Genomic DNA, 25,408 nt, shown 5'->3' with positions numbered 1-25,408 from the left:
GTCTTGAGAACTTTTGGTTGGAGTATTGATAATTATTTTGGGGTCTTTGTTGTCACATTTGACATTCTGTGGAAATGTGACCTATCTGACCACAAGTGTGACAGGTTCTTTGGGATGTTGGTTGAGGGTTTCGTCTGATTGTTTGTTGAGGGCGTGTTTGGTTTGGTATTTCATTTTTTTGATGTTCAAAATAGGATAGTTGCATCTCTCTTATAATTCTGATGTGGGCTTCAAGTAGATCTGCCGGATTGGAGGCACGGATTACTTGACCTATTCGCGGTTCTAGTCCGGTTGAAAGCGTATTCAATGCCATTGTTTCAATCAATGTGGATTGCGCGTGTTTCTGTTCCGCAGAAAGGACGGATTTTTGTACACAAGCGTGCATTTTGGCATTATGGACTTGAAGGCCATTGAAAAATATTAAAGGTGTTTCGTTTGGAAGTTGTTTGATACGCTGGAGATCGTGAATCAATGATGTTAGATCTCTAGAGTCTCCAAAATATAAATTTAATAAATGTTTGATTTCGGGATAAGTTTTAGGATTCCTTGAACTTATCAATTGTGCTGCTTTACCTCTAAGTTTGTTTCTGATGTGAATCACTGATAGATCGCGTTAGTCTGCTGTTGACATGCGATATGCACAATCACAAGCGTTTAAGAAAGTGTTCAAAAATATTTGATCACCTTCGAATTCGGGCACTATCGAAAATATTTCTGATAACTTGTATGGTTCGATTGCATCTGGTTTGGGTTGGTTTTGAGCCATTTTGATTTATCTTAACAAATTTTTGGTGTCAAATTTGAATAATCGAACAGTACTTATTTACTATTTACAATAATCAATCAGTATGATTATTGATTTTGCAAAGAATTGAAATGATGGTGAATAGATTGCAAAATAAATCGAGACAATTCAATATCGACTTACAGTATTACAATCTTCATTCCGATTCGTCGTGTTCTCGAAGTCGTCCAGCCAGGGGCTTCACCAGGTGTTCCTTCCGCTGCTTCCTCGAGTGACTCCTCAGGGGTTGTTGGTTCTTTTCTGTTGAGGCATTTGAATCCGCCGCTACTAGTTAGGGTTTTCTTGTTGTCAGATCCTACAACGACTGCGCCAATTGCCAATATTCGCCAATATTCACTCTTTTGAATATGACTTTTCAAAACACTTTATTTTCAATTACAGACTTTTACTTGAATAACAATTGAAACTACAAATTCTAAATTAATACTGGACAAGTTCTAAATAGAGACTGGCACATTCTAGATAGGTACTGACACTGATTTGACCTCGCAGGGTCCATTTATAATGTGTAGACAGCGGTGTCAGCAGGAGACGATGGGAAATAACAAAAGTATCACGTTCTGCTGACTCTGCAGATATATTATATATACGGTATGGAGACAAAATTTGACTCGATCGAGATTCGAACACGGATATCCTTGCTTTAACTCCTATGCTATCGGAGTTACCAAACAGAATGACAACCAAATCACATCTCCAATTCAGTCTTTCTCGGTGTAAGTGCGGAGAATTTCATATAACATGATACCTAATGCTGAAATAAATCGGAAAAAATTCAAAATGAATCATATTGTAAAAAAATCGTAAAAGTAAAACACGTCAACTTCAGTTCATAGTTCAAACACAAATTTTTACATACTTTGCACGAAGCAGATAAAATTCGCCGTATGGAGTATTGTTTATGGATGCAAAGAAATTATCTAAATGGCAGGAATGTTTTAAAGTATACCGTATACAGTGATGAGGCTACTTTTACCACGAATGGTGTTGTATCTTCCCTGAACAAAATCCAAATTGGGTGGTGAATTGTAGATACCAAATATCTCAGAAAATTAATGTGTGTTGTAGTATTCTGAACGAAAATATTACCGTGCCCTTTTTTTTCGATGAAAATCTAAACGGGCGACTATTTTCTCGAAAATTCATTTTCCGATGTGTTGGAAGAACTACCTTCAGATGTGAGACATAACATGATTTTTCAGTTAGATGGTTTACCAGTTCACAATAGTATCACAACAATGGTTTGGTTGAATAGGAACCCATCTATGAAATGGATAGGACTCAATAGCCCTCTCGTGGTATGGCCAACACGATTCCCAGATATAACTCCACTGAATTTTTATTCATGAAAAACGTTGAAAAATGAAGTCAAGTTTCTCTTAAACAATTGATTTACGGAAGATACGGGGGTATTTACATGAGAAGTGAGACAAATTCGGATTTTTCAGGACTGAAATTTGTTCACGGAAAAAGTGTATTTGTAGTCAGTTGGTAGTCCTGATGATCACGAATCTGAAGAAAATCTGAGCCTATTTTGCCCCCTAGTATGTTTAACCATAAAAATGGATTGTTCCATCGCGAGTGGCGGGCAGTGTTTATCACTTTGGCCAACCACATTCGGGTGATATGTGCAATTTGTATGGAAAAATATATAATATTTCTTTCCTAGAATCAGGATTCTAAGATATAACATAACTTCTGATAACCGGAAAGGTTATCAGAAAAGCAAACGTATTTAGTGACCGTAATACAGATAACTCAATCCCAATACACATATTCACATAAAAAATCAGATTTGTTCACAACACAGACTAACTGTCAAACGTAGATAATGAACATCGCTGATAATTCTATAGATTTTCATAGATTCACAACAGTAATCCATATAAATCGTGCATATGCATACACAAGCTTTAATAATGTTTCATGTTGTGTTACCACAATTTCCTGTTAATAATTAACAAGTTTCGTAGGAGGGCGCATCGGTCTTGCTTGTAATAATAATAAAAAAAATTATGGAGTATCGCTTCTTCTCGAGAGAGCTTTGGGTTTGTTTTTATTCACATACCGAACCACCCCGGCCTGGATACCGGCGTGACTGATGGGGGCAAATACATTTCAATTTACACAATGAACATCACCTTCTTTGTGGACGGATGTTATCGGCACGGCCAACACGGAACTCGTGTTATCCATAGTGTTATAACAATTGAAACCTACCTTTCAATTTAAATGACCACGATGTAGAATGCGTAATTTGTTCCATCACATGAATCTATCGCTATTTTGGAAAACCTTCAATATCAAATAGAATTGGGTAAACTAAATTTTTCTTTAGAATTTGTATGAATATTTTACACAAATGAGTTGCTACACTAATGTAGGGTTGATTTTCACGTAGAAATTTTTCCTCATCAGAACTAAAGTCGATCTGTTTCACAATAATTATGTTGTAATCTAAATATGATTTATCGTATTTATATTACAGACACTAATTTATCTTATATTTCGATGAGATTTGTCGCTTCCATTTTTCATCCAAATTATGAGTTGAATATTTTCTACTACTACTACTTACTGTGTCAGCAATCTATATATATATGAATCGATTAAATTTATTATCAATCATCCATCGCAAAACGCATATTTACGAGACAAGACAAAAAAAAGACTTCTCATATCCCATCCATGCAAAATCCCTATATGAACGTAGCACTATCTACGCTGGAATGAAATTTTATAATAATCTTCCGAAAAACATAAAAGATATTGTCGTTGCTAACAGATTTCTGAAATCTGTAAGAAAATTCTTATGTAATCTGGAGCCCTACAATACTGATGAATATTTTTTGGCCTGTGGAAATTTATGAAACAAAATTTTATTCATAATTGCGCTATGTATTTATAGAAATTATCTCTACTTTCAGTAATCATGCGCAATATGACGCACATTTTAATATGTTTGTAATCGTGTTTGAAACTTGAAGAAATTCATTTTGAATGCTTCATTTTTAGATTTATATGTACACATATTTGATATCTTTACAATTTTCCTTTTGACGTATTTCTCAGACAAAAATTTTCTGCCACTCCTGTGAATGATTATAAAATACTCTGTTGAAATAAATGTATCTATCTATCTATTCTTTCCAGCACAAATGAAAAAATTACTTCAGTTACCGGTGGTACCTGACACAAAAGTAGAAGTTGAATTTTTGATCAACAAGTGCAGGAATATTCGCATAAAACTTCTTCCGCAATTGCCGACTCATCCGAAATATATGATCACATGTGAGTAAACACTTTGAATCATCAATGTACTTCATTATTCACATTATGTGATTATTTTTGTGGTGTATTAAATTTATTGAATTAAGTATCTTTCTTTGAAATATGAAATGTAGATTTGAAAGGTAGAATCAAAACGTCCCCTGTAGAATGAATCCAAGATCAATACTGATCAAGATTGTACAAGTTTTGGTAACTAGATTCTTTTATTTTTAAGAGCTAATGTTGTTTGAAACCATCCGTATCTTTATTCTAAATCAAAAATAGAATAGTTTATTTCTCATAAGAATCTGAACAAAGGTCATTGTTCAGTTGCGGCAACTAAAATATACGTTCGATTTTCCTGGCTAGCCATACACTGTAAACTTTATTCAAGCAATTTTTCAGTCACAAAAAGAGAAAAAACTATTTCTTATAAGAATCTGCTCGTAGGCGATTGTTTCATTAATGAATGGAGATGAAAATGAAGGATTTCACAGCAAAAAATGCTGTTTTACTTCACGTTAAAACTCTATTTTGGCGTTTGATGAATAAGAAACGACCTTGATCAAGTTATTACTCAGTTTTGGAATTACAGACCCAATAAATCCTCCCCTCTCACTTTTTCATAAGCTACATTTTTACAAAAAATCGTTCAATCGATAAACTACTTTACTTTTCGAGTTATTTGCGAAACACCGTCTGAAAACGTAAGTCAAGATTGGATTCGAAATAAGTGAGTCTATTCGACTCTCCACTGCAATCCGTGATTTTTAGTCGATAATTTTTCAAGTTTGATGGCGTAAGTAACATAGAAAATCTGATTCGGGCCGCGAAAGAGCTGGCATAAATTATGTGCACTGGTATTCCATGTGAGTAGATCTTTTAGCCCTGGGCTCAAAATTGTTTGTGACATTCTTTGACAGTCTGAAATACTTCTTGTCGTTTATGTATTCAGTGTTTGTTTGGCAAAAACTGAAGCGATGCCAATGATAGGTTTGGGTCCAATGAAATCCTTCTCCCTTGCAATGGAGTCACTGGCTTCACTATCTTAAGATCGTCTACATACACTTGCAGATCTACCCTGCTTCTGCCGAAGAAATAATCGTACTGACCAGCAGTGACCAGCGCTCCCGTGGGCAAACACTGGTGATCTTGAATCCAAATACCTCATTTTGAAGAGTTGTTGTTCTGTTCATGCGCAGGACGTAGATCTAGCTAGTAACGATATTTTTCAGCCAACGCTGATCTAATATATGTAGGTAGTGCATTGCCAAATGCTACTTTGAAATCACACAAATCTCTTGGTATTGAGAGGTTGGATGATTTCTTCTATAAGATTATGTAGTGATAAATTTGTTGATTCGCCAGTATGAGAAACATACTGGTGTTCACGGTAGACGGACATAAAAAAACTCATCTGTTATGTCCGTCCGGTAATCATTCAAGTTTTTTCAGTAGGAAATTTGTTGGGCTAATTGTTTGCCCAGTTTAGGCTTTTGGTATATATACCCTTGCCGTCAACCACCTGCATGGAATACTATTCAATGCTAGACTAGCTCATTATAGTTTTATGAGAATGAAAATGTCCAGTTCCTTTTCAAGTAGAGCTAGAAATTCACTTGTATCATCCTCGCCGGGAGATTTGAAAGGCTGATAGATTAGTACTTATAGTGATCAAGTATTGTACTTTGAGGAAAGTATATTTCAATAATAAATATATTTCGATCCTCAAATGGGTTTCACTCAATACACTAAAGTAATTATATTTTGTGTCTACCTGGGATTACCTGTTTCAAAGGCTACAAGTTTTTACAAGTATAAGTTTATATATATATATATATATATATATGTATATGTATATATATATATATATATATATATATATATATATATATATATATATATATATATATATATATATATATATATATATATATATATATATTACAATGTAGGTTTTCACGGATAGTAGAATATGATGTGTTGTTTTTTTTTTCCGGGTGTTCATCCGTTGTGTACTATTCGATAGTCGACGTTTCGCCATCATCTCAGATGGCATTATCAAGACGAATTACTGCTTCGCTTCGAGAGGTGTTACACGAATAGTTCACAACGGATGAACACCCGGAAAAACAACACATCATATATATATATATATATATATATATATATATATATATATATATATATATATATATATATATGGAACCAACAAATAATGGGGCTAAGCAGCAAATGAAAGAGTACTCTTTAAAGTTTGTCAAAGCTTTCGGAAATTTAATAAATTGTTTCCATCATCAGGGATGCTACAATTTGAGGGTGTAAGTAATATTAATATATAATTATGAATGGTTGGACTTACAACTTTTTGAGGTTGTTTCATACGATGGTTATATATATATGTGTGTTACATGAAGGTGAAGGGAAAATTGTCAAAAATATATGTTTCGAATAAAAGTTTTAGAGATCAAAATATCTGTAGTTGAAAAATTCTATAATAATGAGCAGAAAAGTAGCTTGAAAAAATTAATTTTTTTAAAACATATATATTGCTATCCATAATCGGATTTCATTACTATGGAACTTTCAAAAATACACGATTGTATTGGTATGTACCATATGATATCAAAATGTTATCAATTGAGGAGTCTATTTTCTCATGGGTATATATTAGATATATATATATATATATATATATATATATATATATATATATATATATATATATATATATATATTTCATTACTGAACATTCATTTGGCATAGGGGCGGTAGGAATACAAGTGCAAATTATAGTTTCGGGCCACGGGAACCACTTTTTAAAAAGACTTTATTTAGATTTACAGACTTTATTGTACAGAAGTTACTCTGACAATCGTACTAACAGAACTGACTCTTCTTTCAAGATGGCTAGCTTTTATAAGTTTATTATAACTTAGTCAGCATTTGATGAATAAGCATAAAGGAGGGTTTTATATACATAACTCCTCCATCCCTAAGATGAAAATAATACATTAACATTATTTTCATCAACATTTTCTAAATGAATATTTTCTTGTTTATTTTTCCTTTTAAAACATTTAAATTTGTTCTTATATTTGGAATATAAAATAAAATATGTAAGAAGTATTATAAATATGAATATACAAATATACATTAAAGTATAAGAAGTGCTGTCTTCTTCTAAGGCTTCTAGTCGATGTAATTGGGTTTTTTCAGCAAGGTCCTGAAGTCGGGTTAGTTCGTCGAGGTTTACTCTTTCAGGAACTTTCATAGGGTTATTCTCAGGATGTAGCTGGATAGTATCTATTTCGGGTAACTGTAGAGGGTTTCCTTGAACGGAAGTGGCGTCGTTGGAATAAACTTCGCCTCTAACAGTGAGGTTACATTTATGTGGGATATGGATCAACTGTGGTTGTCTGATATTTTCGTATCCATGCTCCTTACAATTTTTCTCAATCATGATCTTATCAATGGGAATAATAATCATGTAGGCATCGTTGACAGGTTCTATTATGTCCTGGTCTAATTGAATTTGAATCGTCTGGCATTGATGATCGGTTTTACCAATTAGTAATTTCGGTAAACAATCTTCTTTTGAAATTTGGTTGTCAACATGGTATATGCAGGTATTTTCAATTCTCGTACAGGGTTCATCTTCATAATGATGGTAAGTCGAGTTAAGAATTATATAGGGTTTTAAAGGAACGATAGCTTGGTTGAGTATTGGAATTGGGAACAAATGGAAGTAATCATAAACATTTTCAAGAAGTATCGGAAAATGAATTGCAAATATAATAATTCCATTTTTATAATTAATTTCAATTTTTAGTAATTTATTATACGACTGAATGTTTTTAAAGTTTGGTAAACTGCCTTTGTAAAGGTTTGACATTATCTTTAATAATTCTTCGATATCAGATAATGGTAATATCGTGCTATGAATGATGTTTAATTCTGCAAATAAAATTGAATCTTCAATGTTATTAAGTATTGATAATATAATTTGACAATCTATTATCATTGTATCAAGAGAATTTTGAAGTCTTAAGAATAGCGTGAACTTATTCAAATTTAAGACAATACTTTTTATTTGTTCGTCAATTAATTGTTGGTTTTTAACAATTTGCTGTAAGCTATTCGTAGTTTCATTCATAAATTTTCTTGTGATAGTTAGGTAATTTTCTAAATCATGGTGAAGCATGTTCTGATTCTTTTCCAAAGTGAAAATTGCTTTATTATATTTTTCTGCATCTTCATCATCTAAAGTACCAAAGAGCCATTTACTTGTTCTGCCTACTATATTAATAAGTGCCCTTTTCGATCGATTATTTTCTTGAGGTTTAATATTGATTAATTTCACTTTGATTGTGTCTAGCAAATAATTCAGATGATTATACATGTGGTGTAGTTGTGGGTATAAAGGGTCTTTGATCAAGATAAATTCTGCGATTGTTTTTGTATTATTATTTAAGATGTTTAGGGGAGAATCAAATTGTTTTAAGTCAATGTATTTTATAAACATATGTTTTTGTGTAGTGGATCTTGCTTTTCCAAGGGAAAAGGGAAGGATAGGGTTATTTATCCTCGTCATTATTATGTCTTGTCCTGTCGTCGCAAGGATTCCGAGAAGTAGAAGGTATAACGTTGTCATCTGAAACAATTTGTTTCTTAATGATTTTTCTTTGTGGCTTTAACTTACTTTTATGGTATTTTGATTTAGAAGTTTCAATTTTGAAGTTACTATCTTTTTTTGGTTGAATTTCCTTATATAAGGGTGATAATTTATTTCGAGGAGTTTCTTTAAGAAAAGTATTTTTATCAATTTCAATTTCTGGGGGATCATTTCTGTTGGAATTTACTTTAGATAGGTTCTTAGCTTTTTCATTGTTTTGTTCTACTATTTCTTTTAATATTTTCATATTTCTTGAATGTTTTTCTATATAGTTTGAGGTTATCTTTTCTAACGTTACATCATAAGGGCTCTGGTGTTCTACATTACCTTTAATAATTTGGAAGGGTGTGAATTTAGTTGCGGAATGGACAGTATTGTTATATCCTAGAATCGCATACAACATTTGTTTTGTTATTGGTCGATTAGGAAATTCTAATTTTAAAGTTCGTATTTCCTCAATTAGAGTAGAATGAAAACGTTCTACCGGACTATTACTGTTCGGGTTTTTTGGGGTGATGTAATGCAACATAATTTTATGAAGTTTGCAAAAATCTTCAATCAAGTTATTTTTAAATTCTGTGCCAGAATCGCAAGTTATTTTATTTGGAATACCGTAATGGGATATGAATTTTAATAAACCATCTAAGATGTCTGTCGCATTTAGTTGTATGGGGTATGCTTGTGCAAAGCGCGAAAAGCTGTCAATAATTGTTAGGAATTTTAGTCTATCAAGTGATAGAACATCAACATAAATATGTTCGAACGGGTATTCTCCAATTGGTGTTGGGTTAAATTTTATGACATTAGGGTGCCTTTCGTATTTTGATTTTTGACATGTTACGCATGTATTTACGTAGTTTGTTATGTCTTGAATCATATTAGGCCAATAGTATACTTTTGATAGAGACAATTTTGTTTCATTTATGCCTCTATGTGTAGTTTTTGTTTCATGATGGTATTTAATTTTTTCTCGTTGTTCATTTTTCTTCAAAATGTCTTTCAATAGTATATTACTTTGAACAAGTTTAAAGGCTGAGTTTCTAAAATGTTTTTGGATTATCGGAATTATTACATTCTTTAATTCCTCTTGAAATATTATACCATAAACAGTATTAGGTTTCAAATATTCTAAAAAGATTTTTACTATATCGTTTTCAATGTTTCTAGTAGATATTACGATTTTTAAACGTGTCTTATCAAAGGGTTTAGTTATACTTACTTTTGGTGAAATTATGTCGTTACTTTGAACTAAGAATATTTGATTTTTAAATTTATTTAATGGTTGCTCTGATATTGGGATTTCTAAAATCGGGTCTTCTTGCGAAGAATGTTGTGTTTCATTTGAGTGTTTTATTTTCGGTTCTTCTTGTTGGGCTGGTACGACTATTATGTCTGAAAGTATTTTAATCTTCTTTTCCTCTGAGAATTTTTGTTTTTCTTTAGCTGGTTGAAAATGTCCTGTGTGGTAATTTTCGGGTTGGGGTTCTTCTCTTGATTGATGTTTTTCGACTTCTTCATTGGCGAGTTCATCTATTTCTTGCACTATTTTGGCAATTTCATCAATCTCAGGGTTATCGTTTTCATCTACGCAATATTCTGCGAAATCTTCTAAACGGTCTTCTTCCGTATCGAAATTTCCTAGTAAAGAATAATTTTCTAATGGATGTAGTTCAATTCTGGATAGGGCATCAGCAACAGAATTCTTTTTTCCTTTTCTATGTATGATGTTATATTCATACTCTTCTAATCATAGGCGCCATCTTACTAATTTTGAAGAGGGGTCTTTTAAATTGAATAACCATTGGAGTGGTTTATGATCGGTAACAATCGTAAATTTTCTACCAAAAAGGTAAGGTCTAAAGTATTTGGTAAAATTGACAATTGCCAATAATTCCTTTTCTATAGTTGAATAATTTTGTTCTGCGGGATTTAAAGTTCTTGAGGCATACGCGATGGGTTTATCTTTACCTAGAGGGCCTTGTGATAACACAGCTCCAATTGCTACGTTAGAAGCATCGGTTGTCAAGATAAAAGGTTTACTAAAATCGGGATGTTGAAGAAGAGGTTCATTAGTTAAAACTTGTTTACATTTTCGAAGGTTTCTAGGAATTCGGCAGAATGAAGGATTTTCTCTCCTTTTTTTAGACATTGAGTTAGCGGTTTTGTTAATTGCGCGAAATCTTTAATAAATTTTCTATAATATCCTAGCAAACCGAGGAATGATTTAATATCTCTAGCAGTAGTTGGTATGGGAAAATTTTGGATTGCTTTTATTTTATTCGGATTGGGTTTTATACCGTGGGGTGTTACAATATGTCCTAAAAATTCTACATTTTGTTTTAAGAATTCCGATTTGTCTAATTGTACTTTCAATTTAGCTTCTCTTAATACTTTAAAGACTTGTTTTAGATTAGAGATGTGTTCCTGAAGGGAGGTCGAAAAAATTATTATATCGTCCATATATACGAGACATATTTTGTTTCTTAGGTCTTTCAAAACGTAATCCATAACTCGTTGAAACGTCGCTGGAGCGTTCTTTAATCCAAACGGCATTCTGACATATTCGTAATGGCCGTGTTCTACGTTGAAGGCTGTTTTGTCAATAGAATTTTCTTCCATCTCTATTTGGTGAAATCCTGAAGTTAAATCTAGAGTAGTGAAGTAGTTACATTTCCCTAGTTTATCCAGTATGTCCTCGATATTAGGAATGGGGTATCGGTCATCAATCGTTTTTTCGTTCAATTTCCTATAATCAACGACAATTCTCCATTTTTTCTTTCCTGAGGCGTCCGCTTTCTTGGGTACAATCCAAATAGGGCTACTCCAAGCTGATGATGATGGTCGTATTATTCCGTCATTCAACATTTTTTCTATTTGTTTATTTACTTCTTCTTTATGGCAATGAGGAAACCGATAGGATTTAGTGTGTACTGGTATTTCGTCTGTCGTTTTAATTTCATGTTTTATTTTGTTTGTGAAAGAAAGTTTAGTATTCTCATCATGAAATATGTCTAAGAATTCTTTGCAAACTGTTAAAATTGCGTTTTTTTCTTCCGTGTTCATATGGTCGGTCCTAATTTTACTTGTTATATCAGTTATGGAATTATTATTATAATTTTCAGGTAAGGCTTGTTCAATATTATAAAATTCAAATTGTTCTTTATTTATTTGGTTGGATGGGAACGGTTCATTCATTGTTATAGAGATAGTTTTATTAGTTTTATTAAAAATTTCGAAAGTTGCGCGATAATTTTTGGCATAAGTTATTGTTTCAGGTACGTATAGTTTATCAATAAATCCCTCTGGAATTATTATTTCTCCTTCACTGATATCGACAGGGTATTTCTTTATTAAAGTTTCATATGGTGGTATTTCGATAGTAAAAGAAGTTTCGTGAGGCTGTCTATAGTAGAAAGGGATTTGTACAATTTCATTTCTTAAGATTTGATTGCTAAAATCGATATTTAAGTCAAGATTTTTAAGTTCTTTTAAACCTAAAATTCCATCAAAAAATTCATGAAATTGGAATAAAATATATTCCGTTTCATAGTTGCTTTGAAATTCTTCAAAAGCTGGGATAATAGCTTTATATTGAATTTCTTTTTCACCTAATGAAGTTTTTAACTGAGAGGGTTCTCTAAATATTCTGTCTGGATAATATTTTTCTACAATAGATGGTCTTAACATGGAAGTATGACATCCGGTATCAATTAGTAGTTTAATAGGGGGATTTTGGATTTGTATATAAGGTAATCCATTTATAGAGCCTGAATAAAGTTCTATTATACCGTCTTGTTTATCGGAGGCGGTTTGTAAAAATTTTCGTCTTCGTATTCAGTGTTTGAGTCAGTTATTTCAGTCGTTTCTTGGGGAGTAAAGTAATATTCATTTAATTCATCAGTTAATTGATATTGATCTGGAGGGTGTTGGTCTTCAATTGGGTATTGGTCTTCGACAGGGTATTGGTTAATGGGGTAACCTAGTGTCATGTCGTATTCATTGTCATCATTATGGTTGTAAAGTTCTTCACTTATAAAGGTTTGTCTTGGGAGTTGCCTAAAAGATCGGTTATTTGTTGGGTGGTAAGGCATATTTGATCTACTAACCGTAGGATTTCTAGAAGTAGTCGACATTGGTTGAATGATTCTAGTATCAGTTTTATTTGTTGGTTTAAACACATTTTGGGGTGGTCCAAACACTTGTTTATTCGTTAAAAATTTATGTTGAACTTGTTTAGGTTGGATATTTATGGGTTGGCTTGGAAATTGTGGTTTTTGGTTAAATTGTTGATAATTATTAAAAGGTCTATTTGGCATTTGACTAGTAGAAGGTGTAGGATTTCTAAAGTTAGTTTGTTGAAAATTTTGTAAGGGTGAATAATTTTGTACAGGGAAATTACTATGATTTGGTTTTATTTGTTTTGATGGGTGTTGTTTTTGAACGTTAGTGCTTGAGCGATTCTGAAAAACCATATTTTGTGTTTGTCTAAAATTTTCATCTTCCAAAACTAAATTCATTGCTTCTTCAAGACTATCTGGTTTTTGAACAATTACTTTATCTTGTAATCTAATAGTTAAATTTCTCATAAATACTTTCAAAGACTGTGATTGATATTGACGAATATATATCGCTTTAGTCTGTGGGTCTATAGCGGCAATAGAATTAATTTTAAAGATTAATTTACTTCTCAGTACTTGTATTCTTTTCGCAAAATCGAGGGGGTGTTCGTTTCTATTAGGGACAAGTGTAAAAAGTTGTTGTTCAAGGTTATCTAAATTTTGTCTATCACCAAATGTATTTCTTAATTCATTTCTTATTAAAATCCATGTGTTTAATTCCGTTCTTGCACCAATCAATAATTGTGCTCTATCTCTGAGTTTACCAATAATAATACTCAAGATACACTGATTTAGTGTATCGTCAGCGCTATAATATTTATTATGAAATTTGTCAATTGCATTTATAAAAATTTCGAGGGTGTCTGGAGATCCATCATACAAAGGTATGGTGTCAGAATAAATTTTAAATAAAGTATAATTAATTTCGGTGGACATATTTGAAACGGATAGAGAGACAAGCGACTGTACTAAATCTTCAATTTCAGGTTCGGTCATGTATTATTGTCGCGATCTTATCGGAAAAGATTACTCAGCGAATCTATTCAAGATAAGAGTTTGCTTTCTTCATTTATTCAGAAAAGAATCACGGTAATAATATTGCGAAGTTTATCACAAGAATATTTCTGAAGCGTCGTTGTGTGTGTGTGAAATTAATACTCTCTTTATATCAGCGTGTGATATAAATAGATTATTTTCTGTCTATTAAGCATATGATATAAGTAGCAGCAAGTTATTCTTTAGCTTCTTTGTTTTACTATTTAGTGAACACTATGCATTTATTGTTTGCTATGAGTGAGGAAAGAGAAAAATGATTTGAATGTATGAAATTTTGATTCGGCGTTTTTCACTTAATTGCTTCAATTTAAATCAGGATTTAAATTGTCTTTCTTAATCTACGTGACTTCTATAGTCCTGTCACCAATTTCAATTGCTATAAGAGAAAATGATGTCTGTTTTCGTTTTTTGATTATAATAATCACTTTTCCGAAACTTCCACAAATATTTACGATAAAGATTTAAGGAAATTTTGGAATCAGGTAGGAAAACTCGACTTACCTCGATGGTATGTCAGTATTCTTTCCTGGAGGACTGTAGTAGCTGAGTCTGACGATCCGGTCCTTTTTGTGGGTGGTTGGTGGATGAAGCTGGTTTTTTGTAGTGGACAAACAGTTGGTACTGAAGAAAATTCAGGATCGATTTTCTTCCACTATCCTACCGACTGCGCCAATTATAGTTTCGGGCCACGGGAACCACTTTTTAAAAAGACTTTATTTAGATTTACAGACTTTATTGTACAGAAGTTACTCTGACAATCGTACTAACAGAACTGACTCTTCTTTCAAGATGGCTAGCTTTTATAAGTTTATTATAACTTAGTCAGCATTTGATGAATAAGCATAAAGGAGGGTTTTATATACATAACTTGCAAGCCTATGCGGATGACCAGCTTGTCATCATCGAAGGTAACTCCGTCGACAGCATAGAGAGTAGATGGAAGTTGGTATGGGATGAATGCAAAGCATGGGAGGAGGAGATGTGGCTGGAGTACAACGAAAGGAAGACAGAGTGTATGTTCATACCAACAGGTAAGGATGTAAGACACCCGGTTATAAGAATGCATGGGAGAGAGATTGAACAAAAAACGAGTGTGAGGTACCTAGGAATTGTGGTGGACACAGGACTTCTGTTCATAGACCACCACAAGGAGGTAAGGAAAAAACTGAGTGGGCTGGCAGGGAAACTGAGGAGATGGACCGGGAAGAATGTAGTACTAAAGAGAGAATGTGTAAGGATGATTTATAAAAGGGTAGCTAAACCTGCGGCTTTGTACGGTGTACAAGTCTGGGGGAAAGGGCGCATGATAGCAGGGTGAAAAGGCAACTGAGTGTGGCACAAAGGCCGTTTCTGTTAGCCTCATGCGGAGCATACAGAACGACGCCAACGGCGGCACTCAGTGTCATCACCGGAATGGCGCCACTCCAGATAGAAGCGAGGGTTAGACACCAGGAGTGGAGAGTGAATGGAAGAAGGAAGATAGAGGACAGAGTGAAAGGAGAAGACAGAATATCCCCTGGTTACAAGGGGAGTTGCTGGAGGAGAGGGAGGGAGAGGAGATGATTGAAGTATGTGTGGACGCCGGAATGAGAATGGAGGAAGAAAGGATGGGAATAGGATGGACGTATAAAAGGAGAGGGGAGGAATGGACCACAGGGAATGAAAGGATCACTTGGCTCAGTAGTGTGAACGAAGCGGAGTCAGTAGCGATAGAGCGGGTGATTGGTATGTGTAATAGGGAGGAGAACCTGAGGGTTGTCAGCGACTCTGCTATGGCAGTTGAAAGAGTGAGTGCAGGAAGAGTGAGGAATAAAAGAATAGAAAAGATACAGAGGATGATTGAGGAGAGGAGTGAGAGGGGAGTACGTACCCAAATCGTATGGAGGAGGGGGCATGAAGATGGTAACATTGGAAATGCGAAAGCTCACGAAGAGGCCCACAATGGGATGGACAAGGAGCAGATCACTCTGCACGTAAGACAGACATATAATAAATTAGAGGAGAGGAAAAGAGTGGAAGAGAACATTAAGAGAGAATGGCAGAGGGAATGGGAGAGGGGAATGACTGGGCGACTGTTTTACAGATTCTGTAAAACAGTCGGGAATGAATCACTAGATCTGTCGCGGAAGGCGATCCAGCTTCTCACGGGACATGGGAATTTTCCGGGGTACCTGGCACGATTCAGTCTGGGACCGGAGGTTCCCTGCCTATGTGGGTATGGGGAGCCGGAAACGGCAGAACATGTGATCGACAGATGCATGATAGGTGACAGGATTGGATGGCGCGAGTGGAAGGAAAGAATGGAGAGGGAAAATGGGGAAATGACTCTGAGGGATGAAAACGGGAAAGAGAACGAGTGGATAAGGTTCGTGAATGAATGGGCAGAAAGTGTGATGAAGAATGAAAGGGAATGATTTAGGCAGGTTACCAGCTCGATGGAGAATCGTGGGTAGGTCATCATTGGGTAGCGGGACGGATATGCCGGTCAGGGCTGGACACATGTCTGTTAAACTGCAGGAATCCGGCATATGAGGAATATTGTGAGCGAAATGGGATATGGGGTGGGATATAGAATTGATTTCATTTATTTATTAGGAACAAGAATTGAGTAGAAGATTTTTGATTTTGTTTTGGTTAGTTTAGGTTATATTGATAAGATAATTAAGATACATAGATGTACTAGAATTAGAAAAAAAATGTTTAGTCTGTAGGAAATGTAATGGGAATGTACTATTTTCCTTTTTTGAAAATAAAGAAATGGGTCTTCTGCCCCGCTGATTCGTCCCATCGCATTGGCGTCGTTCTGCGGCGGTGATGCGATGGGGGGGAGAGTATGGAGGAGTAGGGGTTCCCTTGACAGGGGTGGCGCTAGACAGAGGGAAGATGACAGTTGAAAGGCCTGCGGGCTGGGGCAACCATGGCAACGGCATTATTCATGAACATTCATTGGACTAGAGCCGAGTGAATTGAAACTCGAAAGTTAAATTGAAAGAAGTATATTTTTGAGAGAGATTATTTTTTGGAAAAGAAAGGTTTTGTATTTCTACTTCTCCATCTTTATACAAAAAAATTGGGAATCTTGCAAAGAAAGGAAGAAGGTTTTTTCCTCTTCCAAAGGAAGAAGGTTTTTTCCTCTTCCAAAGGAAGAAGGCTTTCTATCTCTTGGAATATTCTCATTTTTTGTATAAAGATGGAGAAGTAGAAAGCCAAAACTTTTCTTTCTGGAAAATTGAGTTTTCTTGACTTTTTCCATCATAGAATATTCTTTATTTATTTAGCATTTGATTTTCTTCGAGAAGCTCTTTCTGTAAATATGAAGTTGCAAATTTGCACTATTTTGATGACGAAGTTATTCTTCTGAGAATAATTTTTATTGATGAATAGTAGTTTGACCGAGATGGTGACGAATCCGAAGTTGAGAAACTTTTTTTCTCGTTTGTATTAAGAGTAAACGTTATGTTGTTTTATAGTGTAACGAATCTGAAGCTGGCCCTGACCGATATCTCAGCCAGCGAATAAACACATGACTTCCCTCGAATCGCCGCGAAAAGTTTAGATGAGTATCGAAGCCACTAGAGAAATCAAGAGCGATCGTTACCGATATACCGGCTTCTCGTCCGTGCGTTTAAATAAAGAATTTAAATAGTGAAAATAAATTAAGTGCTAAGTGTTGTGAATAAATTAGTTCGCGATAGTGAAATATTGTTAGAAATAAATTTGTTCAAGACAGTAAATTCTTTAATTTGTTACAATTGGTGATCAGAAGTGGATTTTAAAAATAAATTTGTGAGCGCTTGGTGGACACTCTTTGTATTACGGTGAAATTGACTATAAGACTTATTTGTTCGCGTAGAGACTGGTGATTCATTGTGTTTCGCGAATTGGACAGTACCGGACTACGGAAACATAAACTGATAGACCTTTCTCGCGAAAAATAGACTTGTGAAAATAAATTAGTATTTCGAACCCGATTGAAATAAGTGGACGTATTCAGTTTTGTGGAAAATAGACAATAAGAGACAAAATGTGTTCGAGGAAAGTGCGCCTAGTGGACTTGAAAGTCGCCGAATTGAAGCAAGAATTGGAGGAGAGAGAGCTAGATTATTCCGGAAAGAAATCAGTACTCCAGAAGAGACTAGGATAACTTGACGAAATCAGGAGAAGATCCCGAAACATATTTATTCGAAGTTTCTGGGGGTGATTTGAGTTCAATAATGAGCAAACTCGATGAGAATACCAAATCACTGAAAGATGAACTTCAACAAACTTCGGTAAGTCTGGAGGGGAAACTTCTGGAAAATTTGAAGAGTTTAAAAGATGAACTTCAATAAAATTCGAAGAGTTTGGAAGACAAACTTCTAGAAAATGCAGAAGGCTTAAAGAAGGAACTTTGTTGTGTGGCGAGTGTACTCGAAGAAAATATAGGAACCATCGAGACAGAGATAGACAAAATCAGAAAGGAAATGTACACGGAAGTGGAAGAAATCAAAGGGTAGATCAAAGATGAAATCGGAACAGAAATGAAGAAAATGGAAAAAAAGTTAGGCGATGAAATCAAAGGCGAATCTGAGGCAGGAATCAGCAAGATGAAGGAAACAATTAACAAGTTGCAAAACCAAATCGTTAATTCATCCCACACCATAGAATCTGTTTCCGAAAACTCAATTTTGGAACTGAAATATGTCAAAGGCTGAACCAGAAAAGCTCTCCATGAAGCCGTCCCAGTTCGACGGAAGAACTCCTTGGGCAAATTACCGCCGACAATTCGAAGCTGCGGCCAAAACGAATGGATGGAATGCAGGAGAAAAGGCGGTAGCATTAACATTGGCGTTGCGTGGAGAAACAACGAATATTTTGCAAACCCTCACGGTCTAAAAGAAGGAAGACTATGACCAACTTATAAAACATCTCGGCCTGAGGGTGCTGAAACCATCCTGGAGGCTCGCTTGAATGGAAGTGCGAGCAGCGGAAAGGTGGTAATGTTCGAACCAAAGATTCATGATGAGAAAATTGGACGAGGAATCGCACTGGGGAAGACCCTGATGCGTGTTGATACAGTTGTGCCGATTAGGGTCATGAATGTCAGCTACTTTCCCGTGACCTTGAAGAAAGGAACAATGCTGAGACACTGTTCGTCCATTTCCTCTGTGATACGGAGTGTACGCAGTTCTGTTAGCCAAGCCAACAACTTGCCTGAAGAGTTGAAGAAGTTGATTGACATTTCCTCCAAGGACATACCACCAACTCACCGATCAAAACTGAGGGAGTTAGTCAAGAAGTACCAGGAAATTTTCGACATTGGAGAAGGAAAAGGCGGCAGAACGAATGTGGTTCAGCATAGAGTCGACACTGGGAATGTCCGACCAATCCGGCAATCAGCTATAGAAGACTTCCTCTTACCAAAAAAGAAGAGGCAGACAAAAGAAGGAGTTATCGAAACTTCTGACAGCCCCTGGTCTTCCCTAGCCGTATTAGTGAAGAAGAAGGACGGCTCGACAAGGTTCTGCGTGGATTATCGCCAACTAAATAACGTGACGAAGAAAGACAGCTACCCTCTTCCAAGAATCGACGACACTCTAGACACGCTAGCAGGCTCCACGATTTTCTTGACTTTGGAGAGTGGATATTGGCAAGTTGAATTGGCCCCAGAAGATCGAGAAAAGACAGCTTTCACCATCGGCTCAGGATTGTAGTAGTTCACGGTTATGCCATTCGGACTTAGTAATGCTCCAGCGACCTTCGAGAGATTGATGGAGACGTTGCTCAAGGGGCTCTCATGGAAGACGTGTCTAGTGTATCTCGACGATATAATCGTGATCGGAAAATCGTTCGACAATCACTCGAAAAATCTGGAGGAGGTATTCATGCCTCTGAGGAGTTCTGGATTGAAACTCAATCCCAAAAAAATGCCATCTGTTCCAGAAAGAAGTCCGTTACCTTGGCCACGTTGTCTCTGGGAAGAAGTGGCGGTAACAAATCAGTTAAGGATTGGCCCATTCCAAAAGACATACATCAGCTTCGCAGCTTCCTTGGTTTATGCACCTACCACCTCAGATATGTGGTGGGGTTTCCAACATCGCGAGACCATTGACCCGACTCACACAAGGTCCGGTAGGGGATATTTCAAAACAGGAGCGTTTTCAACTTATTGAATGAGTCTTGGCACTCCTAGGATCACTGGAACTCCCTTACCTTGGAAAACGGGGTTCTGAAGCGGATGTTGGAGTCTGGAGACGGTGGAGAAGAAAAGCGCCAGACAGTGGTACCCAGGAGCAGACGACTGGTGGTGCTGAAAGAAATCCATGATGGAATCACTGGAGGACACTGGGAGTAACGAAGACCTTCCAGAAAGTAAGACAATGGTTCTACTGGGTTAATTGTCAAGCCGACGTCAAGGACTGGTGCAGAAAGTGTGCTGTATGCGCTGCCAGTAACGGACCTCGGATACGACAGAAAACTCGAATGCGCTAGTATAACGTGGGTAGTCCTTTTGAGAGAATCGAAATCGACATCCTAGTAGCCATTGACTACTTCAGCAAGTGGGCAGAAGCATATGCTCTGCCCAACCAGGAAGCCTTCACCGTCGCTGACGTCCTGGTAAAGGAATGGATATGTCGATTCGATTTCCCATTGGAGCTGCATTCGGACCAGGGCAGAAATTTTGAGTCCAATCTGTTTCAAGAAATTTGTAAACTGTTGGACAATTCGAAAGACCAGAACCACAGCCTTACATCCACAGTCCGATGGAATGGTGGAACGAATGAATAAGACAATACACCGCCACTTGTCCAAGGTAGGCTCTGACCATCAAAAAGACTGGGACCAATACCTCCACCTGTTCCTATAGGCTTATCGTTCGGCAGTGCACGAGTCAACCGGTCAAACCCCTGCCAGTATTATAATGGGCCGAAAGCTGCGGCTATCTTGCGATCTGAAATTTGGGACGCTGCCAGAACAAGACACTGCGGGGAAAGACTATGTCAGCAAACTTCGGCAGAGAATGGACGACATCCATGAACGAGTCCGTCTGAACATCCGGAGTGCCAGCGATAGGATGAAGAAGGCCTATGACAAGGCGAATGCTGGAGGATTCGAAATCGGTGACCTAGTTTGGCTGTACAATCCTAAGCGACGCCGTGGTTTATCACCGAAGCTGCGGAACTCGTGAGAGGGTCGGTACAAAATCATGAAAAAGAATAATGACGTCGTCTACCGAATCCATAAGCCACCTCGAGTAAAGCCTAGGGTCGTCCATTACAATAGGTCGGCTCCTCATGCTGGAAATTATGACCAAGTTCGCGCCCTAAGACCACCGGAGGAATAAATGACGTTCCAGAAATTCATGCCCTTATACTCGAACGGACAGGAAGTCGTACATGGGGTAACTCAAGAAGAGCCACGAGACCTTTTCAAGGTTCCAGTTGATTACGCACTAGCTCACTGCGTGGCAGAGGATCTCCAAATGTCCAAAGGTATCGCTGTGGTATTCAACAAGAAATTCGGTCAGCTCTAAACATTACGAGAACAGAATCTTGAAGTTGGAGGAGTACTACAATTGAAGAAGAGAAACATTTTCTACTTGGTGACTAAAAAGCATTTTCGAGACAAACCGTCCTTTGAAGATGTCTGAAGGAGTCTTACTAGACTGAAGGACACGATGCTCGACCAGAATCTCGTGGACTTGGCAATCTCGAAATTAGGCTCTGGGCTCGACAGGCTGCACTGGAGAATTGTGAAAAGCATGTTGGAAACGATCTTCAGATCCAGCGGCATCAAGATTCAGCGTTTCGGGGCGAAACGTCTTTAAAACGGGGGAAATGTAACGAATCTGAAGCCGGCCCTGACCGATATCTCAGCCAGCGAATAAACATATGACTCACCGCGAACCGCCGCGAAAAGTATAGATGAGTACCGAAACCACTAGAGAAATCTAGAGCGATCGTTACCGTTGCCGGCTTCTCTTCCAGAGATGGAGTCAAATTTAGAAAGTGAATCTTGCGTTCAAATAAAGAATTCAAATAGTGAAAATCAATTAAGTGCTAAGTGTTGTAAATAAATTAGTTTGCGATAGTGAAATATTGTTGAAAATAAATTTGTTCAAGACAGTAAATTCGTTACAATAGATTTAAAAAAATATAGGAAACTAACGAAACTTGGGACCGAAGTTTTTCGGCAACATGATTTCAAATGAATCTAGAAGTTATTTCAATGTAACTTGCTGAAAAAGTTTAACACTCAAAATGATATAATTTATTGACACTATTTTTTCTTTCGAACCATCCCGTGAGTCAGCTTGAATTTACAATATATGGAAAACTTCTTTATTTTCAATTTTACAAAAAAAGTTATCGTTTAGAAAAAGTTCTGCATGGCCCTAAACCTAAAATGGAACTATCAGAAATCAAATTTTTTCAATCTTATACGAGGTTTGTCAGTAAATATTAACTTTATCCAAGTAAAGTAAATTTATTTTCAAAAATATTGTGAACTTTTATCTATCTCTTTATTCGTCTATCTCAATATTGCACAAAATAATTTATTTCACAATTATTATCAACTACATAAAACTACAACTACATACAAAATTTCAGCTTTCGAAAATATAGCGGTACGGAGAAACAGTGATGAAACGATAATTTTCATATGTATACACTTCCCTTTTACCCCCAATGGGGGCGCCCAAGTTGGAATATTTAAAATTCCTGTCTTATTGCACATCTAAAACATAAAATGAACCTACATACAAAATTTTAGCCATTTGAACGTAGTTTTTAATTCTGATTGAATTTCCTCAAAAACAATATTTGGTATTATCAAAAATAAAGGGTAATTTACTTTTCAACCAAATTCATATTTTTTGTGAATCCGCGTATACGACTGAAAAAAAATTATTTTTAGAAAGTTTAGATTTTTTCAGTTTTAGAAAAAAAATCATTTATTATGAAAAAACTTTTATGAAATATACACTTTTGGTAAAATACCGGAACCGCTTGGTATTTAATAAGTACTGTTCTGATGAAATACGGACATTTCATTCAAATAAAACTAAGTGACTTTGATACGTCACACTTCTACCGGATACCATATATATGTATAGTGGAGAGCAATTTAAAATCCAATGTACTGATGACTGAAATTTTTATATGGCAAGTTTTTGAAAAAAAGTTTTTGTAAAAAAGTATTACACCCAATTTTTAATAAAAGCTCTATGTAGCACACACTTGATATAATAATGGTGGCCAGTACATCGCAATGTGATGATTTGAATATTTTGTCTTGAAGACTACAATTTTGAAATGTCTTGGACGAGTTATCTTATACTATTAATTTTTATGTAACAATATGTGGAGAAGTACATGGAAAATTAATGAAAGTATGAGAAATTATAAAGCATATTCAGGAGGGAAGTTTTTCTCGAAACAATTTCGGCGTAGTTCATTTATATGCACAGGTGGATTATATACAATACAGTTGTTTCATCTATCAAAAAGTGAAAGTAATATCTGTAAAATAAACTCAAAACTTTCAAGTTGGAAAATATGAACCCTTTAATGTGCACCTGATAATTCAGACAAAATGAAAGTGATAATGAACGTACCTGTTTTCTTGTTACTTGTCCCAATTCGATTTTTTGCAACTATCAATTGTTGAACTCAACTTTGTATACCGAATGAAATGATTTGGTAAATATATTAGATCTGTGAGCTCTTTTATTATTTTTTTTGCTTTCATTCAACATGTGTTTTTCGTGGACTATAATCCAAAAATGTGATACTGATACTAGACACCAGAAAATACATTAATTCTTGTTTGGAAAATAATTCCGAGAATCAAGTGGCAATGAAATCTAGATAATTTGACGCTGGGGGAAATTATAATCTTATCAAATAGATGAAATATTCAAATATAAAACTCAAATATTGATATTCGAAACCCAGTGAAATGATAATAAAAGAACATAGTGGAGATACTTATGAGAGAGATACTTAGAAGGCTTAAAATTGAAGGACCATATTCGTCGTATTTTGCTCTTGTGATCCACATTTCCTGGAAGGAAGGAAGTGAAGCAATTATAGAACCTCCAATGCAAGCTTAGTACTTTCTCTCTGGTATTGAGATGATTTTAGTTGTCATTCCACCTGGAGCCAAAGCTACAATCTCTTTCTTCATTCTATCAGAAAATCCAGGAAACATGGTATTGCCTCCATTTAAAACAATGTTGGCGAAAAAATCTTTATGAAACTCCTCATCACACTTTAGGATTGAGTCGTATACATTTTGGTGGATACCATTCGCGGAACTACCCAGGAGCGATGGCTGGAAAAGAGTTTCCGTACAGCGAAATCGTTCACTATCAACTGTGATAACTTGACCATCAGGAAGTTTGTACTTCTTTTCGAAAGAACTGCCACTAGTAACCTTGGCTATTTCTTGGTCAAAATTTAGAGCGACATACCAAATATTTTCTTTTATATATTGAACAATTTCTCTTTGATCAGTGGAGTTGAAATTGTAGCTACGATCGATCAGGATTTTTGTGAGGTAATCGGTTGAGTCTTTACCAGCCAAATCCAGTTGGACGACGCTTTTGGAAAGGACAAGATCTTCGTAGATTGGTACTGTCTGAGAAACACCATGTCCAGACTCGAACACAATACCAGTTGTGAGACCAGAAGCGTACAGAGACAATGTACTTCGAATAGCTATTTGGATCGCCGGAGTATGAGATGTTTCAAACATGATCTGAGCCATAATTTCCCTGTTGACTAATGCGTTCAGTGCTACTTCTGTAAGCAAAACTGGACATTTTTCTGAAGAAACTTGAAGTTTGTTATGAAATATATGGTGCCATACTCTTTCCATATCACCCCAATTCCCAATAATACCATGTTCAATAGGATAATTTAAGGCGATTAAATTTCTCCTACTTAAGGCATAATCGCCTATATATGAGATCAGTTGACCTCTTTCTAAAGAGAAGTTCGTGATTTGAATAACCAATAACAGTAGGGATTGTGACCTGGGGTTGATCATTACCAGCAACGCTAGCTTTTACCGAACCAGATCCATTGTCCATGACCATTGCTACAACTTGATCAAACATATTGACTTGTTAATTCTGAAAAAGAAAGGATAATAAGGTTGAAATATTTCAAAGTTTTATTGAAGTTTCACATTGTGAACTAGTTAATTTTTTCAACTTCACGATATCATAATATAATAACAGAATCGGCTAATTTTCATTTGATTTTTGTTACATATCTGATTCGGGAGAAACTATAAACATTACGAATAAAATATTTTTTATGGAAAACTTAATTGAAAGTTATGTAAAATTTTTTTCTTTACGTGAACAATGATTTATTTCCAGAAAAAATATTTATTTGGTTATAGTCTAATTGAATGATTTTTCGATTTTATGTTTGCTCTATCCCTTCTCTCAAACTATACACTCTCCTCATCGCCTTCTATCATCACACTCAT

At 35.7% G+C, this 25,408-nt stretch overlaps 1 protein-coding gene and 1 pseudogene across 2 annotated transcripts in view; one reads left to right on the top strand and one right to left on the bottom strand.

The window, feature by feature from the left end:
- LOC111514165 (UPF0764 protein C16orf89 homolog) overlaps positions 1–25,408 on the top strand; it is a 77,245-nt gene that overhangs the window by 7,516 nt on the left and 44,321 nt on the right. The window contains exon 2 of one of the 2 annotated variants that reach the window (XM_074178577.1): positions 3,959–4,096. The exons of the other annotated variant lie outside the window; for it this stretch is intronic. Coding sequence (XP_074034678.1) covers positions 3,959–4,096 — 138 coding nt within the window. The remainder of the gene's footprint in view (positions 1–3,958; positions 4,097–25,408) is intronic. 2 annotated transcript variants of the gene reach the window in all.
- LOC111508041 (actin, cytoplasmic A3a-like) lies at positions 23,868–25,028 on the bottom strand (annotated as a pseudogene).

The sequence above is a fragment of the Leptinotarsa decemlineata genome, unplaced genomic scaffold, assembly GCF_025532065.1.
Source record: "Leptinotarsa decemlineata unplaced genomic scaffold, Ldec_3_MD MMD2_tig00004067_RagTag_RagTag, whole genome shotgun sequence".
In the NCBI taxonomy this organism is placed as follows: Eukaryota; Metazoa; Arthropoda; class Insecta; order Coleoptera; family Chrysomelidae; genus Leptinotarsa; species Leptinotarsa decemlineata.
The sequence above is the reverse complement of the archived record's forward strand: the minus strand, read 5'-3'. Positions and strand labels throughout refer to the sequence as shown.